This window comes from Scleropages formosus, chromosome 6 (assembly GCF_900964775.1).
Source record: "Scleropages formosus chromosome 6, fSclFor1.1, whole genome shotgun sequence".
NCBI lineage: Eukaryota > Metazoa > Chordata > Actinopteri > Osteoglossiformes > Osteoglossidae > Scleropages > Scleropages formosus.
Window position 1 is genome coordinate 17,145,212 of NC_041811.1, and position 19,797 is coordinate 17,165,008.

General features: G+C 40.2%; 1 protein-coding gene across 3 annotated transcripts; it reads left to right on the forward strand.

Moving 5' to 3' along the window:
• Positions 1 to 868: 868 nt before the first annotated feature.
• On the forward strand, positions 869 to 19,662 carry ark2n (arkadia (rnf111) N-terminal like PKA signaling regulator 2n). 3 transcript variants are annotated; one of them, XM_018736874.2, is made up of 6 exons: positions 869 to 1,245; positions 3,656 to 3,776; positions 4,659 to 5,528; positions 14,059 to 14,238; positions 15,447 to 15,573; positions 16,854 to 19,662. In XM_018736874.2, the coding sequence occupies exons 3-6, from the start codon at positions 4,748 to 4,750 to the stop codon at positions 17,041 to 17,043; spliced, it is 1,278 nt and encodes a 425-aa protein (XP_018592390.1). In that variant the 5' UTR covers positions 869 to 1,245; positions 3,656 to 3,776; positions 4,659 to 4,747; the 3' UTR covers positions 17,044 to 19,662. The 3 variants fall into 3 exon arrangements, with proteins under 3 accessions (XP_018592390.1, XP_018592389.1, XP_018592391.1); XM_018736873.2 differs by lacking the exon at positions 3,656 to 3,776; XM_018736875.2 differs by lacking the exons at positions 3,656 to 3,776; positions 14,059 to 14,238 and having other exon boundaries at positions 1,001 to 1,245.
• The last annotated feature ends 135 nt before the right edge of the window (positions 19,663 to 19,797 follow it).

Sequence of the window (19,797 nt, forward strand, 5' to 3'; positions counted from 1 at the left end):
TATGGGACAAGCGGTTCTGAAAATGTGTGTGTGTGTGTGTGTGTGTGGTTTTTCTTGGTCACTTGTCTCTGAAAGGTGAATACTCGTATTTACTTCAAATGTTGCATGAATGAACTGTACCTGCTGCAGGCTTTACCAGGCAACAGACTGCAGGACTGTTTGCCCAATTTCAAGCACAGTCTTTTAGGAGGTGGACGCACTGTATGTATTACTGTGAGGGACAATGCGGAGAGAAGTCCAGCCATGTCACCCTCCTAAGGAACACCAGCCAGTTTGTTCTTTAAATGTCCTTGCCACAGGTAGTCTGGTATGGAAGTTTAATGGTGGCCTCAGAACACACTGGTCTACCCCAGGAGAGGACCTACAGTCCTGTTTTAATTAATGTATTTATGCCTTAATTTTTTCTTGTTCACAAAAATTTGTCAGTTTACACTGGATACCCTGATGCATCATGGGAGGGCACCAGGCAGTTCACCTGAAATGATTTTCTCTAGAATGTGGGAGGAAATGCATGCAAACACAAGGAGAGCATGCAGATTACGTAGTAGTGGTAGGATTAAAACCTGCTTAAAAGGAACAGCGTTATTAAAAAAAAGAAAAAAAGTGACCCTCTGTGGTACGATACTCCCTAATTCCAATTTTCATGGCATTTGGTCCTGTATTGCATTCATATTTGTACTGAGCTAGCCTGTTAAATGCTTTGTTCATCATTCTAAATCTTTATAAATGTAATACAAGTTAAACTTCCTGATACTTAGAAGAGTTGTTGAAATAGCTGTAAGTAATGCAGTGCAAGTTTCTGGGAAGAAGCATATGAGCTGGTTCTTGTACAATGTAAATGTACTTATTTACCTGTGCAACTGAGCTAGCAATGGAAAATAATATTTATGTGTTTATTAGAGATTTATAGAAATTTTTCTGTATGTCTTTGTAATTCACACGTTGGAAAACCAAGTGAAAAGGATTGTTATGCCCCTCCAGGTCGTGTGGTGGCGCCTCTAAATTTCCTTCCTGCGAGTTTGGATTGTGTGACGACATTTTACGCATGCGCGTGAAGCGAACAACGGCTGGTGGTGACATTTTAAAATAAAGTAGAACAAGGTGCGATTCGGTTTTCAATGCAGCGGGTTTCAATAAAATCCTTATTCCCCGAGCGTATGTTTTAACAATGAAACAGAGTAGGAGAACGGGTGACCTAAGATGTTAAAGAAGTCGGGCATGTAAAGACAAACATTTTGAACCCAGGTGAGTAGCCGTGGGGTTACAAGCTCTGTTCAGTGTAGGTGTAGTGTTAGCTAGGAAGCTAGCATAGCGCTGCATAGCCCTGCGTGCCCTTCCATTTTGTCACTATGGTTTTATTAGCTTCTTGCTAGCTAGCAGGTTAGCATGATTTGCGGTGCGCTGCGAGAGCTTACGCCGGGCCAACGACTCGGCGACTTACTGTACTGTAGTGTAGTAGAACGAGTGAGGGGTGAGTGCGGGTGAAATGCGAAGTTTGGCGACTTCTGGGACGGAGCGCGAAATGCGGTAATCACGGCGCGGCTTGCAGGATACTTTGGAAGAAGAGAAAAAAAAAAAACAGTCCTGAGTTCGCGGAGAGAGAGAGATGACATGTCATGATGATGTGTCTGGCTGGAGAAGTGGAGGCGGGTCGGTGCCGGGGAATTTGTCCGCGTTCGTTGGCCCGTTGTGACTGGTGGTGGTGGTGGTGCGAAGCGAAGGTCGTTGGATTCCGGCCCGGGGATCGTCGCTGCTCTTCCCGGCCGCTAATGTTACAGACAGATCCGCGCTGGTGGTGTGACCTCCAGCCAGCGCCTCGGCCCTTCCTTCGCTTCAGTTCAATCAGTCATCCTTGGCTTGGCTGTATCATGGCGGGGGTCAACGCACTCAGCACGGACCTGCCTGTGTCTGTGTCGGTCCTCACACGTTATTCCTAATCTATCATCATGTAACCGGGCTGGTGGTGTCGCTTCAGCCTGGCTCCAGTCAGTACTGCACGGACCCGCTTTGACTCGAGCAATTCTCTCTTCCGTTCATGTTCCATTCGTAATACCACCGTGTTACTATAGTAAAAATCATGCCATGGCCCATCATCATGATGATCATGGTGAGCAGTTGCTCCGAGTCCGTAGTATTTTCGTTACCTAGTAACAGGTATGATAACTTTGTCGTGGCCAGTATAATACTAGAGGGACTGGAGAGAGGTGCTGCACTAGTCATGATCATGCGTCGCCTCTTGTCTTGTTGTTTTGAGAGCGCCGTTTAGTGCCTGAGGCCGAGAGGAATTTTCTGTTCATGTTTTTTCCTTGCTCGGGGTTTCACGATGACACACACAGCCTACAGGATCATAAATAATCTGCGTTCATTTAGCTGACGCTTTTCTCCAAAGCGACTTACAATTAAGCTGTTAGTTATTCCAAGCTTCCACTTATTGATACAGTTGGGTAACTTTACTGGAGCAGTTTAGGGTAGGTACCTCGCCCAGGCCAGGGGTACTAGTCAGGTGGAGGTGGGGGTCGAACCTGCCACCTTAAAGTTTGGGTCCAAAGCTAGTGGCTGTGTAACCGCTACGCCACCAGCTGTCCTTTTTAGAGGGAAATGTGGCCAAATCCGCAACAGCAAATCTGCGTTTGGCATGAGGGGAAAGCGCACGGGCCGCGGCTGGAGTCGAACCCTTTCGTTACTTTCTAACGACGTTTAATTAATGTGTTTACCGTGGCCGTGGTGAGAGAGTGTGCTTTTTAACGTGGTCAGGCCGCACGTCACGCCATGCATGCGTGCGTTTTTACGGAATCGTTTACCGCGGCGCGTATGGCCTGTAAATGTTGTCCACTGAACAGACAAAATTTGGTGGGATCGCAGAGGTGAATGGAAATTTGTTGGTCTGAAAATTGTAGTGATGATCGGAGTTTCTAATGCGTCAAATCTGATCGTTGCACATCGGCGGTCGAGCCTCGAGTCGTATTCAGTCTGTGCGAAGACAATAGACGAAGGGTTTTCCTGGGAAATCTGTGTAACAGCTGACTTGTGTTGCTGTCAGAATCAGTCAGCGTTATTCAAGAGTTGGAAATAAACTGGTCAAAGCTCTGCAGCGTATCGGGGGGAGTCGGATGTGTCCACTTGTCTGCGCTTGACATCCACGTGACCTTCCCGTAAGAATGGCTATACCTGTAAACGTGGTTATTCAGGTTTGCCCTGCATTTTTAAACTACCGTACTCGTTCTGCGGTCATTACATTTTTCATGTTGTTGAGGCTTTCAATGCACCACATTTTCTGCCCTTTGCCCCTAATATTGTGCACTTCTCTGGCTTGTATGTAAATTTTTTTTTTTTTTTTTTTTTTTTTTTAAATGACACAGCCCCTAATGTTTTTTGGCCATACATTTTTATTGATACTCTGAAGTGCATACAAGTTGACATTTGTAGTTTAATTCTATACTTTGAAATGCAAGTGAGCTTTTTACTCGCTATGCAGAAAATGTTGTATTAGATGAGTGCAGGCAGATGTTACAGCAGAGACAATATCCGTACTTTTTAACGTTACCTGTTGAGAAGAAAGCTTTCTAATACTGTACAGTCTGTTGTGTTCTGATCTTTTGATGAGCCATTTTTTTTGTTTTTGTTGACTATATCTATGTTTGTATATGAATTCAAGATCCACACAAGTTTGACTTCTCCATTATTTTGGCCCAGAAATAAAATAAACAGCATTTATTTAAAACTCATGTGAAAGAGGAGCTTCAAACCCTGTCAGTCACAGGTTAACTCTTCCCGAGGTAAGGATTTTGAATCGGGTCACATGTGTAGTGATATGTATTATTGGATAAGTTGAAGTTAAATGGCATAGGATGGAGGCATGGTGGCGCAGTGGGTTGGACCGGGTCCTGCTCTCCGGTGGGTCTGGAGTTCAAGTCCCGCTTGGGGTGCCTTGTGACAGACTGGCGTCCCATCCTGGGTGTGTCCCCTCCTCCTCCAGTCCTACGCCCTGTGTTGCCGGGTTAGGCTCCGGCTCCCCGCGACCCTGTATGGGACGAGCGGTTCAGACGGTGTGTGTGTGTTAATGGCATAGTTATTAACTGTGACAATACATTTTGTACACGTGCAGCAACATATTTCTGATTTAAATGATAAAATACTGTCTCAAATTCAGAATGCATGAATTTGAGAAATGGATGACGACTGTTTTTGGACTTTTAAATGAGTGTTAATCTGTGTTTTAGCTTGGTTAGTGAAGTGGATAGGGATCTTTAGTTTTTTTTTTTGTTTTGATTATTTAAATATATCTCTGTGGGGAAGAAAAAAAAAAGTTACATACTTTTGTGATTCTCAAACTTAGATGCTGAGAATTGCTTCATCCACTGAAGGTCTCCTAAAGACTTAATGTGGGACTCTGCCTACATCAAGTTACATGTTTATGAAATGGATATGCTGCTTGTTGGCAGATAATATTGGGAGCACTTCAGTGATTGGCAGACCACCCTGGGCCCTTCTCTGCAAATGGCATGGCTCATATTTGCCCAGCAACTACCACACTTTGGTTGATACAAGTGAACTCTTTGGGTGTGAATTAAAGCTTCTTCATGAGAGCAGCTTCGGAGGATATGTGGGGCATTCCGTGCAGGCCGTCGTTTCAGCCTTGTGTGTATTCTGTGTTATAGGTGTACTCCCGCTCACGCCTGCTTGGCTGCATCATCTTGTCACCCTGTGCTCTGAGGTCAGAGGGGGGGGGTCACTATACTCAAGTGACATGAAGATGGCTGACACGGAAAAGCCTGAAGAGCTCGTGGACTCCAAGCTGCAGTCGGAGGAGCCAGCGGAGGGAGCGGCAGTGGAGGCAGCTGTGGGAGTGGTGGAGGATGAGCCCCTTAAGACTGAGACCACCTCCTTGTCAGAAAAGGAAATTGACAGCCCCCTGCAGATGGAACCAGGCTTGCTCTCCATGCCCTGTTTGTTGACGGAACTGCGCAGGGACTCCCCAGAGTCACAACCAGCATCCACAGAGAGCGAGAAACCCCCTTCTTCTGGCCGTGCCTGCGAGAGCGACTCCTCCAACCCTTGCATGCTCTCCCCGTCCTCCAGTGGTCACCTAGCTGACTCGGACACTCTCTCCTCAGGGGACGAAGATGAGGAGCGTGGAGGCTCACAGGCCCAGCCTGCTGGTGCTGCAGAGGGCGGTAATTTTGGCTCAGGGCCGGGGGGCCTGGTGACGATGGGGGGACGAAAGTCACGTCGTGTGCGGTCTGAAAGCGACGCATCCACAGCCAAAAAGAACCGCTGTCAGCCCAGTGGAGGTGACAGGCAGCCTAATGGCAGGCTAGCTAAGGTCAAAGGGCACCGGAGCCAGAAGCACAAAGAGCGCATGCGGTTACTGCGGCAGAAGCGGGAGGCAGCTGCCAGGAAAAAGTACAACCTGCTGCAGGACAGCAGTACGAGTGACAGCGACTTGACGTGCGAGTCCAGCACCAGCTCCTCCGACGATGATGACGCGGTTTCTGGGAGCAGCAAGACAATCACTGCCGACATACCAGGTATTTCCAATGCAGTCCTGTCGGCCCCTCACGGTCCTGTCCTTGCAGATGCCTTGTTTCCGTTTGCTTTTGTGTCTGTAGGTAGTTTAGCAAGAGAATAGTCCTAAATGTAATGTGGATTCTGACCCGTTGTATTATTTGAGTGCTGACTTACAAAGAATATTATTCTTAGTGACGCTGATAGCTGCACCACTGAATGCCAAGTTAGAATTGTCAGTATCTTCCTGTCAGATAAGGCAAATGTGATTTTGCTCTTTAGTATAAATGACATCTGAAGGTAAGTGTTGCAGAGTTGAATTAACCAGTAGAAGGGATTCTTTAAACTTAGTCTAATAAAATGGGCTCAGTGCCACGTTGAGATACCTTAAGTGGTGTGTCATTACATACATTCCAGTATAACTGCACAAGGGGTAAAAGTAGCACCATCTCCAGCACCCCAGCCCAGACTCCCTTGGTGGAAGGCGTAGGGTTTATTCATTTGAATTGGCATTTGACAGACAGTTTTTTATTTCTTGAATACCTCAATCTATGGGCAGAAGTTGATTTCCAGATTTTGTACTGCATGTGACTTTCCAAAACACATTTGCTGATGCCCTGCATGCTTTTGATAGGGGAAAATGTCACTTTTATGCAAAAGGTTTGACTGATGACACTTCACTGGATTAGCATTAGCCATGAACATGTCACTCATAGGTAGGTGATGTGTGTAATGCTTATTGACTTTGTCAGCTTGCTACAACTACTGAATAAAAGCAAGGTTTCCTGCTGGTTTTAAAGTGCATCCCTGTTTAGTGTGAGAACTGTCCCACCCCCGCCTTAAAAAAGTTAATGAAGTGTCAAACTATACTATATTTTGCTGTTGAAAATTGACTCTAAAAATGGAGTTCTTTACTTTTGCCCTATTTTTTTTTTTTTTTTTTTTTTTTTTTTTTTAATAAATATGGGGGAAAACCATTTCATTTGGATTTTTTCACTGAGTGATCATAAGTTATGATCATACCATCAAACCTGCAGTGGAAGGTACCATAGTAAATCTTTACTTTGGTTATTGCTGGTTTACTTATAGGTTAAATTGTGGAGGAAAATACTGGATCTAATCCAATTATTAGATTAGCAATTGCATTTTTGTTAGTGTTTTTCATTTCAAACTTGTTTTTGAACCTATTGTGATATATGCTGGTGATCATGGTGTCTTAAATAATCCACAGCAACCCCTTGTCTGACAGTAAATGCAGTGGTATCTCTTGAGTCAATCAGTGGTGGGTTAACAAATTTAAATGCATTGAAATGCAATGAATAAGAAAAAAGAGGAACATGTTTTAAATGTATGCAGTTTCATTTTTGTATCCATTCCATTTCTCCTTTAAAAAAAAAAAATCTGGAGAGAAAAATACTGAGACACTTTTACAAGTATTTCTGCATTATTTTGAGAAGCACCATTTCCTTTATTCTGCAGCTTTCTGATTACTATTAAATGTCAGATCCTTTGCAGCTTGTGTGAAATGGGCTTTTCAGCATCTTGGCTTTCAGTACGGACAGATTTCCGTTTTTAACTCTTATCGTGTTCAGAAGCAATTGCCATTTCATTACTTGTTTTTAACAAATATTACAAGACTGTGTAGGTGTAGATTATACTCCTGGCAGCCTTGGAAATGAGTTAATTTCTAATTTGACTTAGTTATACTTTTCCTCATGAAGTTGTTTTACAGCTTCATGTGGAAGTTGTACATTTTTTGTTATAAACAGCCTTGTGGAGTGTTGCTGGAGCTGAAGAGCTTCAGATGGTTGTTTTAACACTAGTGTTGGCAGCAGTCATAACTTATGAATACATGAATGATTTACATTTAACTTTTTTATGTTAATGTCTGAAATTTACCTTGATCCTTTTAGGATTCATTTATACTTTGTAGACCTAAGTTTTCCTAAAGGGGGGATGGAGCGCTGTTCACTTTCTGTTTACATCTTAGTGTTCATGAGCGACAATAATGGTACTTGCTGTTTAGCATAAATTTTTAGCAGTATGTGACTGAATTGATCAACATGCACAAATAAAGGTGTGTGGGCACCACCAAAGAAGGAAAACGGTGAAAGTGTCTTAAGTGCTGAAATAATTGTCGAATGGCCTCGATGTCTTTAAAGCTGGCTTCAGTCGTGCAGATGGGTCTTCAGGAATGAGCAGTCAAATTCAGGGCCTGCTGGACAGCGGTGCCTCCTGGGACCGGAACGGCATCGGCAGCGTTCTGGAGGAGGCAATGACACGTTTCGCCGCCATGCAGCGACACACCGAGGAGCGCTTCCGTCTCTGGATGGAGAAACTGACGAGGCTCGACTCGGATGACGATTCGTCCAAGGACTCGGGTGGTGGGGATAAGGGTGTTGGTGAGGCTGAGGAGCCAGTGGGTGGCCGCGTAGCTCCTCGGCCCTCCCCACCGAGCTCCTTCCTCCCCTCCTCTGAGTCTGTGGAGACGCTGGCGGCGTACGCGATAGCACGACAGAGCGTCAGCACATACTCTGAAGCCCTTAACAATGGTAACAACAACAACCTTCCTGAGATGGTTTCTCAGAATGGAAACCCACCCAGTCAAGACCCTGATCTCTTGAATGTTTGAGTAATCTCTTGGTTGGAGGGCTGTAAGTGTTCATTGTCAGACAAGTAGCAGTTGTGGGCAACTTTTTTTTTTTTTTCTCTTCCCCCCCTCCTCTCCAACTTTTAAGGATGGTTTTATCTCAGTCAAATGTGTGATAAGTCATTCCCTACACATTTGTATTTTCTTTCATTCAGGATTTGATACAGAATGGGAACTTTTTTCTTTTAAATGGGAGTAGGGTCTTGTGATCTTCTCAGATTGGTTGTTTCCTGATGGTACAGTGACTCCACCAAAAAGTGTTAATTTCATATGCATTTTGGCATTAATTTGGTACAGCTTTATAAGACCCTGGTGTGCATGATTGATGCACTGTGAGAGGTTTTATGTTTGACCTGAATATATTGGCTGTGGTTAGGCCAACTAAAGGCTTGACATTTTGCTCCATGTTTTGTTTACATTCTGGTTGTTTATGAAGACTAGATGTTAGAGGTAGTCTTTTGTTTTGAGTAACAACTGTCAGCCTTAAATTTACAAAATAAATATGGTTATGAAGCAATCCACCATTTTTCCCCATCCCCAGTATGATTTATAAACAGCAAATGTTTAACAATCCCAGAAATGCCTACTTGAAGATGTGTAAGCTTGTTTTTTGTTAAAGGTAATATGCATGCATTGCTTTAAACTCAAGATGAATTGTGCAGAAAATAGCACTGTTATGCAAGATCTGCTCTTTAGAGCGAAGAGGCCTGTTCTCGAGACACTGGTCATACACTACCCACCTGAGACGATTCCTTGCATATTTGCAGCTTGACCTGTAATTGTTTCCCAGGAGCATTCAAAGAAACTCTTCTACAGGAACGAAATGGAAAAATTATGCCAGCTTGGTAAATGTTCCATACATATATAATTTTTTTTTTTTTTTTTTTTTTTATTTTTTATTTGGCCGGTTCTCATATACTTTAGTTATGTAACCACCTAAAGATGTATAGTTTTACTTGAAATAAAAGCTGTTTAAACTGGTGTCCTTTTTCTATAAAACTCAACACATTTCCCTGTCTAGTTCTCTGTAGGTGTCCTCAATACACTCCGGCACATGTGAACGTACGTATAGACGTTTACAAGTACTGAATACAGGGATGTTTAACAGCTCACCAGCATCAACAATTTATGGTCAACTAATCTCCAAGGGTTTTTTTTTTTTTTTTTTTTTTTGAAATTATAAATAGTTTTAACCAAAGCTGGGCAAGCCCTTGTTGACAATGGCACAACGTGATTTTAATGAGCATGTTGTTGTCACAGACTGACAGTTCAAGCATGTCTTTCATTGCCTAATGCTACGTACTGCACTTCGTTGAAACCGTAGCCTGACCTTAATATTGAGTGCTTTTTTTAATTTATGTGAGAACCACAACTTCCATATTACAATGTGAGGACTATAATCTTATCTGAACTTTCTCTTTTTTTGTCTTTAAACTCTTCTAAAAATTAATATGTAGTTAACATATCACAAGGGTGTGGCTGTCAGTTGTTCTACAAATATTTTGCATGTTTAATTTTTTTTTTCCCATGCATAAATCTTGAATAGCCCAACCTAATGCCTGCCTGTGCAATAATGTCATAGTAAATATCCACAGCAAGACTAGGGATGGAAAAAGTGCTGGAGATTGTGAGAGGAACTCAAGAAAATCGAGCTTTTTGCAGTTTTTCTGTGCGCCGTGAAGGCAGGGTTCTGGTGCTCTGGGTCCCTCTCCTGCTCTCCGTACAGCATTCGTTTCCTTTTGCTTTCTTTTTATTTGGACAGTTTTATTTTCCTTACCATATAATTTGCTGTTTTCCAATGACTTAAGTGGGATTTTTTTTTTTTTTTTTACACTTTCCTGAAAAGGTTGTTTGGTTTTCATATAAAATGTAATATATTCTTGGAGCTTTTTTCTAATTAAAAAGGGTATTGTTGTTTGGGTAAAGAAGCTCAATTTTCAAGACATTCAAAAATCATGTGGTCTTACATGATTAAAGTACAAAAAGTATAAAAGTGTTATTAAAAAAAAAAGGAGATGTAAAGGGCTTTAAGTTTGCATTTTTTCTGGTTATTTGTGTAGTAATTTTATCTGCACATTAATAAGTCAGTTCTGGTGCTGCTGGCTAAAGGTGAAGTGGATTTTACAATGTCAAAGACGGTTTTCTTTGTGTGGGTTTTTTTTTTTTTTTTTTTGGAGTGGCATTTTTAAAAAAAAAATGCAAATCAGGGAAACCAGTTATTTAAATTTTTAGTTTGCCATTTACAGTTTCTTAATTTTTTTTTCCTTCTTTCCCCACATACTGCATGACTAGGGACTCTGAGCTTTTGTATGCTGGGCTGCCAGCTTATTTCTTCCTCAGTGGATGTTGCATGAGAGACTTTTTCCCCAAAGAATTCACATGTATCCAAATTTTGTATATATAGACTAAATGGGATGACAGTGGGTGCCTTCATGTTTGTTTGCCTTTGTCATTTTGCTTTACTTGAATTTAAAGAACTTGTAATTTGTCCACTAAATTCATGATTTAGATTTCAATAAAGGACTGTGATTATCAGTTTACAGAAGTGTTTGGGTTCTGTACAGTGAGAATTTCTCTTAAGTTGAAGGTGGCTACTGCTTAGTTTACAGTGATGAGACTAGCGCCGAAAGAATTTTCGATGCTCTGTTTTTCCCTCCATTTTTCTAGTAGTCGGTCTGATCATTCTCCAGTAGCTATAAAACTGTCCAGCTTGAGTCTGGTGAGAGGGGGGAAAAAAAAGACTTGCTTTATTTCTTATGCCTTGGTAAAAACATTCTCTTAATGTGTGCATTGGTATTTATTGTTATGCAGTAAGAAGGGTAAGGTAGTTTACATAATGGCTTCATAGTGTAATGTCATATCACACCATTTTTTTTTTTTTTTTTTTAAAAATGTCTTGCACTAAAATACACTAACATGACATGTTTTCATTTTTGCTCACTTTATGTATTGGCTCTGTGTTTCATAAGTATGTAGCAAATGATGATTGATAACCACAATTGTAGTGTTGGAAAGATGGAAAGGATAACCATCTGTAATCTGTGTTGGGAAGGTTCCAACCATACAAATTCTTCAGCAATATTCAGAGTATGCACTTAACAAACACTTTTTAGTTGTTGAGAAAATGTCTTCAACTTTTTTAAAAAAAAAAAAAAAAAAAAAAAAAAAAAGACCTTTTGTGTCAAAGCTTAGTTTTACGGGGGCTTTGAACAGATTGCACAGTTAGTGTTGGCTGTTGGTGGAATTGCAGTTCCCAATGTCGTTTTCTTTTCTGTAGGCATACCATCGTACATTAAACCACTGAGATTGTTTTAAGTGTCATTTCAAATCTGACCAAGTTTGGTAAGGCCTACATAGGAACACCTATCTGAAGAGGGGAGGAAGTTGAATGATCAAATAATTATGAACTTAATTGTATGATGGCCTGAGGTGGTGAGCATTTGACTCAATTAAGTGTATACTATTAATATGATTAAAGAACTTAAACTAGGACATTAGTACAGACAGACCCATTTTGACTGAGATGAAATGATGGTTGTGGCACTTTTATTGTAAAGAATGACAAGTAGGTTCTCAAACTTTAGAAGTTGTACATCTTGAATGACTGTTAAAATATTGATAATGTGAAACAGCTTTCCCTATCATAACATTTGTTCCTATAATCCTTCACATCGGAATATTTCTGAAGATCATTTTCTTACACAGTAACTTTTCCCAAAATCCATGGGAGGTGGGTCTTACTCCGTTTAGCTTTAGAGAACTGCATCATTTCAGTAACAAGATTTTCTCTTCATATTACTAATGTGCTTTTATTTCTAGTTGTACCCCTTTTTTAACTGAAGGATATGATATGAAAATTGGGCTAAGTATAATCCTTCAATACATTTTAAATATGTTTATAATGAACATAGGGTTTTAAGCATCTTAAAAGGAATGCTGTTCTTTAAAATTCAGTGGACAAAATATATCCTTCGGTTAACTAGATGCATATTCTCTACTTTTCATTTGGACAGTGTTCACTGGTGGTAATACTGGGAAACTGTCAATAAGCTTTACAATAATCACAATTCCTGAATGTTCATGTTCTAATCTCATCCTCCACCTAATGGGTGATTATCTTTACCTCTGAATCAACATCTGAGCACACATGGAACAGGAGGGCTGTAACTTGATTCCTTAGAAAATCCAAAGTCATCTCTACTGCTACTTCACAAAAAAAAGTTTAATGTAGATTTTCCCAAATTTATTTACATGCTAAGTTCCGTACGAACCTCAGATAAGGCTTTAATGGATAAAATGCTCATTCAGTGCAGGGTCGGGGTGGTTCGGATCCTGTCCCGGAAACATATCCTAGAACTTTGATGCAATAATTTCAAAGGTCTGATTAACTGGAGATGCCACTTTAAACCTCTTGTTTTAGATCTTCACCATCCAGAGTGCTGAGTTCATGGTTGTGCATTTTCATTCAGATTTTTCACAGTACATTTGTTTGAACGGTTTGTGTTCTGTAGTTAATGGTGCAGTCTTAATACAAGTTAACTTCAGAAAATGCCTGCCTACTCGTTTTTTTTGTCAAATGGTACCATACCGATTAGTTCTGTTACCTAAAAACAATTCCTTACCTTGTAAAAGGCCACAGTAGGAAGTGTTGCAGTGTCCTGCTTGCAGAGAGCTTGCTTTTACTACTGATGAAGAGTTCAAGTAATGTCCAAATACAGATGTAATACTGGGTAGGTGGTTCATGTATTAATCTGCATGATGCTCCCCCCCAATATGTGCATGATTATTGTATTGTTTTCTGCATAGTTCTCAAACTACACATTACAATACTGCCTTTTTAAAACATTAAAATGTTATCGGTGTGTCAGTGTATATGAAAGTGATCTTTTGCATTATGGTCAGATCCAGCATTTTTTTTAAAGCATGAAAACAGGAAATATGTACTTGTTAATCAGATTGTTTAATATTAGGCCCTGTTACATTTTTAGCATTTTATTTTCTAGCATTGGAAGCATGAGATTAAGTAATTTGTGCAAAACATTTCATCCATCTGTTGAGATTTTTCTTGGTAGTAAGCGCTGCTTGTTGTGTTGCCTGCTTTTCTGCATCTTGTTGTCTTGTGAAGTGGGTTAGGTATTCTGATTTGCTCAGTCTCAAAGTAAACATTGCACTTTCTTAAGACCTATTTGGTCTGCAGTGTCCAACATGCAGTCGGAGCATGACACTAATTTGTTACCTCTTAGCATTAACCCTTAAAAAACATGCATGCTTGAATTGACAGTTAAGATTTTTTGTGCAATTACCATCATTCAGTTAGTGGTGTTTTTCCGTTGTAAATTGATTTAAATGAAGCTGTTTTACTGCTCTTGTGTGCTTCCCCGGACAAACTGCAAAAAATGTAAAAGCCACAAAGTGTATTGTAACAGCCAAGCTTGAGTTAAATATGTAAGTAGTTTGCACCAATAGTCCCCCCCACTGATATCATGCATGTGTTTTTCTCAGACGAATTGAAAGGTATTCAGTGAAACTACTTCTGTCAGATCATTGAGACATTGTTAGATGATGCATATGTAAAATACAAAGTTAAAATTTTGGTGGGACATTTAAGCTTGGTGCCTAAATAGAATGTTCCTTTTAATTTCGGGGATTTGACTTTTGATAAAAATCGTCACATTTTTCAACAGTTTGGCTGTTCTTTAAAGTTACCGTTGGCAATAAGTGGTTTTCAGTGTGAGCTTTGTAGATGAAAGTGGACATATTTCTAAGCTGTAATGGGGGCTGTTTTTGTGCTTACAGAAACAAGCCAAGGGTCACTTTGGTTGCACTGCTTTGTACTGTTCTGAGACCCACCAATAATCTAGGGTGAGGTGAAGTAACATTTAGTATTTTCTGTGTTTCTACAGATGGGCCTCCAGTAATTGCGCACTATGATATTTCAGACACTAATTCTGACCAGGAGATGTTAAATGTGGACAGTCTGCTTGCAGCTGCTGTAGCTAAGGAACTAAAATCGTTCAGAACCCAAGATATGGGAGCAAATTCTTGCGGACAGAGAGTGCAGCTTGGTGCAAGCTCCTACACAGGTTAGTTACCAAAACTGCGGTCCATCAAACGTACTATCTCACCATGTACCTTAAAATCCTGAGTCTCAACTGCTAGGGATTGCTCAACTCTGTCTGTAAGAATACCTGCTGTACAAGGTTGTTAGCTTAAAAGCTGTTCTCCATCGACCTGAATTAATTTTTTTTGTAGACTTTTACTTAGGTGTGATTTCATCTGTTAAATTGACCGACTATGTTGTGAATTTTTCTGTGCACTTTGATTTATTCTGTATGTATGACATTCTCATGTGATATACTATGTAAATGTATTTGATTTGTGAATTTGTAGATTTACAGGTGTAAATCAGATGAAGCGTTAATTGAAATGTAACCCCTTTTCAAAATATTTCATCTTAATATTTGCGTATCTTTAAGGTCAGTTTTGTCTTCTGAAAAGTTTATGTGGAAAATACTCTAAATGTTTTGTCGTGCAAAAGAGATCTAATTCTTATTACCATCAAATCAGTGTAAAACATTGCTTTGAACTTGAGGGAAAGCTGATGTAAATGTCAACAACTTATGTTAGATGTATAACATTCAGCCATTTTGTATAACTGACTTTTAGGCGGCCTGGCAGTCTGTTCATATGTGTCATTTGCACACACTTTCACGCACTTCTTAAAGTGCTTATCCTGCTCAGTTCAGTTATAGTGTATTGGTGAGGCATTTTGAAAAGGCCATTTCTAACAGTAAAAAATAGTCTCTTGTGATGATGAACACCTATTACTCACTCTAATGTGTGAATGCTCCTGTGCTAAAATGACTCATTTTGCTAGATGCCAAAAAGACATAAAATAGAAGTCCATTTCTGGCTAAAACAAACCAAGTACAGTTACATCAGTGAAAAAGTATAAACTGTGTTGTCAGGCTCTGTAGGCGTGACCTTGGAAAGAGTCGCTTGCCTTAATGGATTTATTAGAGTGTCTAGCGCTAAGAGAACAAAGTATCTGAAAATTTTCCATAGATGGGCAGATCAGATAAACCAAATGTGGAATATTGCTTATGGTACCAATGGGGCTCTGTCTTGAGAACAAAGTGGATGCTGTGGAGGTGCAGCTGTGATTGTCCATCCTAGAGGCACTTCTGTTTTGCTCAGAGGGCTTTTCAATGGACAGTCTGGTGACCACGCTGACCAGTGTCTGTCGCCCAGCTTGCTCATCTCAGTACACGTGTTGGTCTTGTTGTTTCAGATCACAAAGAGACAGCATTTGCACATGGGGATCCTCCAGCCTCCGGGCCCCTTGAGATCAAAGAGGAGATCAACATCCCTTCTTCCGACAGCGAGGTGGAAATTGTCGGTGTGCAAGAAAATGCAAGGTGAGTTCTTCGGCTTTTGTGCCATTGCAATATGGATACAAAGATCAACAACCTGAGTGCATGACTTTCTGGATATTCAGTAATAATCCTCTTTGGCACAAATAGACTGTAATTGCTTTTTACAACTTGGAGACTCCACTGACAAGTATTGCTATTATTTAGCTAGAATGTTCAATTTGAATACAGTATTTTGAATAATGTTTAATTTAACTGAGTGATTATGGATAGAAATAATATGGATACTATCCATTTCTTTTGCTTTAAAGTTTCAGATTTAAAAGAATAAATAATGAAATGATACAAGGGTCAGTTTCCATAATCAAGTGTACTATTATTTGTCAGTTACCAGTCATGCAACTTGAATGTTCTTAAGGTAATGATGAGTATCGTCTGTTTACCCATCATGAAATGCAACGATGTTCTGTATTTTGTGTCAGACTGTTGAGGAATACAGGTGATTGTACTTAGTTCTGAGGACCTTCTTGGAAGTTGACTTCCTCATGAGTTACAAACCTGTGTATACTGTATTATTTAAACCATAAGGATCTGTGAACATTTAAGATACATTAATGTTCCACTGTATAATAGGGCTTTGTTGTACTTTTTCACTCATTTAATATGGTAAAATGTAGAATAATAATAATAAACACTACAGAATATGTGTATAAGTATATAATTATATCAGTGTCTAGCACTGACTGAGACCCAAACAATAAAAAAAAAGATAGCACACCCATCTGATGTTACTGTAGCGCAGATGGAGCGGTTGTTATCAAATGTAACGCCCAACATCGGGACTCATGCAAGTCATCTTAAGTTGCATATCTCATAAGTCCAGGATTACTTGTATCCAAACTGTCACTCATTGTCATTCATAGAAGGGAGATGAATGTAGCCTCAGTTTGTATAGGCAATATTTCAGTTTGAAAAAGCACATTAAAAAGTGGGCAGAAATCCCTACTACCTTGTGTCTTAATATTGCCTTTTTTGTCTTTTTCAATGTAATGTCTGGAGTGAGGTAAGGAAATAATGAAAGTAGTACTTTTCATACAGTTTTGAAATCAGTGGAAATATAATATTTTACTGTGAACACTTTTTTCTTTACAGTTGGCTCATTGTTGAGATTGATTAGTCATAAATCAAACTTAAAGAGCCATCTTTTATTCCCCAGTAAGCATGTTTTGTAAAGGATCTGATTTCAGATATGTTCAGATCTAGCATGTGGTTAAAAGGAGAACCGTCCCTGAGATTCATAAATATGGTAAATGTTGGCTCTTTAGATGCATCCACCCCCGCGGAGGCGTGATCCAGAGCGTCTCGTCGTGGAAGCACGGCCCAGTTCCACAGTACAACAGCACAAGGCAACCTCAGCTCTGGACACCTGTCTCACCCCAGCCCAACTGGGCACCTCCACCCGAAGTGGTGGACCTCACTCTGGATGAGGACGCCAGGCGCAAATACCTACTGTGAGCAACCAAAGCACTGAGCCCCTTGGCCCTGTTCCCACGTCCCCTAAGTGCGCTGAAGAAATCCTTCCCTCTCAGGAGGCCCGTATGGGCGTTACTGACAGCTCGTCGCTCGTTAGAACCTGCCCCTTTTCTGAGTGCTGTCTGTTTTTGAACCTACTGTAAAATCTGGTGTATAAGTCCGCTTTCTATAGCGTTTTCTTCTGTTTTGTTTCCTCAAAAAGGGCAGAATGACCTAGTATAGAGATGACTTATGCACAGGATTATATGGTAAATATAGCAATATTTTCCTTTTCTACTATTGTGACCCAGAAATATGTTTATAAGTAGCTGCACTGTTTATGCTAGCTATAAAAATAAAAAAAAAAAAAAATCATAATAATGCTGCTGCATTTTAAAGATGGCAAAGCTTCATAAGTAGTCGTGGTTCAGGCGCTGTAATTATAAAGGCTTTCCCAGGTTTGTCACATGAGTTCATGAAAAAGTTTGGACGAGTTCTGAAAATCCTACACTACAAGGATTATGGCTGGAATATTTCTTGGGCCATTTGCAAGTTGTGATTTTATTGGTGACTTGTCTAGTGTGAACAGAATTTCAGGGAGGGTGCAGCATATTTATTAAGAATTTGGTGAAGACTTTTAGAACTGGAGGATGCTCAGTGGTGGCAGAGGTTGTCGTCATCATAAGCAGTTGGTTTTCATGACCTACAGGTTAGTTCTTAAAATACGCTGTTTTCTTTGCAACGTGAATGCTGGTTCCTCACACACAGAACAAAAAACATCTACATACCGCAATGTCATTTGTCTGCTTCTGTTTATAATTGAATGTACTTTTATAACATTCTTACATTTCTGTTCATATCGTTGAACATTTTCACTAATGTAATTCTGAGTACTTGGCAGAGAAGGTGAAGAGAGACATGCATTTTGACAGTTATTGGAGGACTCCACTTGCGATAAATTGCATAATCAGGTACAGCTGGAAAATGTCAACAGGATTTCATTTAGAAAAATAGTTGTGGAATCTTAATTTGATCAATAACAATTTGTAGTGTATATTCTGCTTATGTATGCATGTTTATCAGGATTGGCATTGTGGTGAATTTCCTTTCTCAAGTTCTGCAAGTTGCCTTTGTTGAAGGCAAATATACAAAATGATAAAAAAAAAAAAAAAAAATAGTAAATACTCAGTCTTGGGTCTTTTTTGCAAGCCTGAAATCATTTTCGAATAGAAGTACCCTTCTTCTGGTGTCAAAAGTTGAAAACAGAAACACTGTGATTATACTGGTTAGTAGAATTAAGTTGTTGACAGATTGAACTGAAATAACTTTGAGCAGTGTGCTGCGCTACTGAACCACAGACAGACTGTGCGCTGCAGCCGGTGTGTGTTCTCATGGAAAGGTCATCTTTTTTGCCATGCAGCAGGGTTTCGGTAAGACCTGTCACAGCACTTGCTTTTAGCTCTTGAATGTATAGACGAGCGTGTTAAACGAATTTGGCACAAGTCCGACCGGTCAGAACGAAATTGGCCTACCGACACCAGCATGAGTCGCGCCTGCCTTCCACTAGCCCAGTAACTCACCCAGTAACCCTTTACATCATGAAATATGCTGTAACTTCCATTTAGCGCTTTGATCACTGAGCATCATGACCCAAATGCCTCAGAATGTGCACTGTTTTCTTTGGGAGTCATGTATGTCTGATACCTGAAACACGGCATTTTTTGGCCTCTTTACAAATCCTATTTTAATGATAGATGTGAATTTGTTACATAAATATCAGGAAAACATACTGGTGTGTGTGAGACTAATATTTGAGGAGCACAGAGAGATATATTTGTCAGTGTTCTCAGAGGGGACTCTGTGCTCTTTGTACACATTTATATTGGCTTAAAGAAGCTAGAGCAGTTTTTTAATTTAATATTAGCTTTGAGCTGGGAAATATAATCTATTTTGGTGTAAACGTGTCTGTTTCTCCTACAGATGGCATTAAATTACTGCTTTATCCCTGAGCAAAAGGGTGTGTGCTAGACATTTCAGGAGACACTGATCAGTAGATGCATAAAGGGAATTGACAGGTCTTCGCCACTTCGGCATTGCCATCGTTTTTAACTCTTAAATCCATTTGCTGGAACGTATGGTTGTATGGTTTTTTTATGCAAAAATAACAGCAACTGGGATGTGAGTGAAATGTGATGGCATTTACGTTGAAAATGAACAAAACTGATTATATGCACGATGCTCCTTGATCTGTAGTAACTCTGTACAGCTGAAGCAAAACTCTACCCCATGCGTAAGGGATGTTTAGCTGCTTTTTGAAAAACTCCTCAGTTACTGTAAATTCCCACAAGCTTTTTTACTTTTAGTTGTAACCACTGGATGCAGCTAGCACTTCATTTGTATCGGTTCTAGGCTTCGTATCGTGGATATTTATCTGATGGTTATTTTGGAGGATTGGTAATCCCACATCACAATGCAAGCTTGTTTCGTCAGCTGATGGATGCTCTGATTTTCCTTTATGTCTTTGACGTGTTTCTTGATAGGCTTTGAGATATTTGTTTAACCAAATATGAACAGAACCACCCAGCTTCGCAGACCTTCAGGCAGATTTGGGGGGGGGGGGGGGGGAATAAGCGATAATCTTAGATTCCTGGTTGGAGGAAACCAAGCTAAAGCATGATGCACATATAATATAAGCAATTGAAAATGAGTTTTTTTTCTTGCTTGCATTTAAACATTGTCCCTAATGACTTTCCTGTA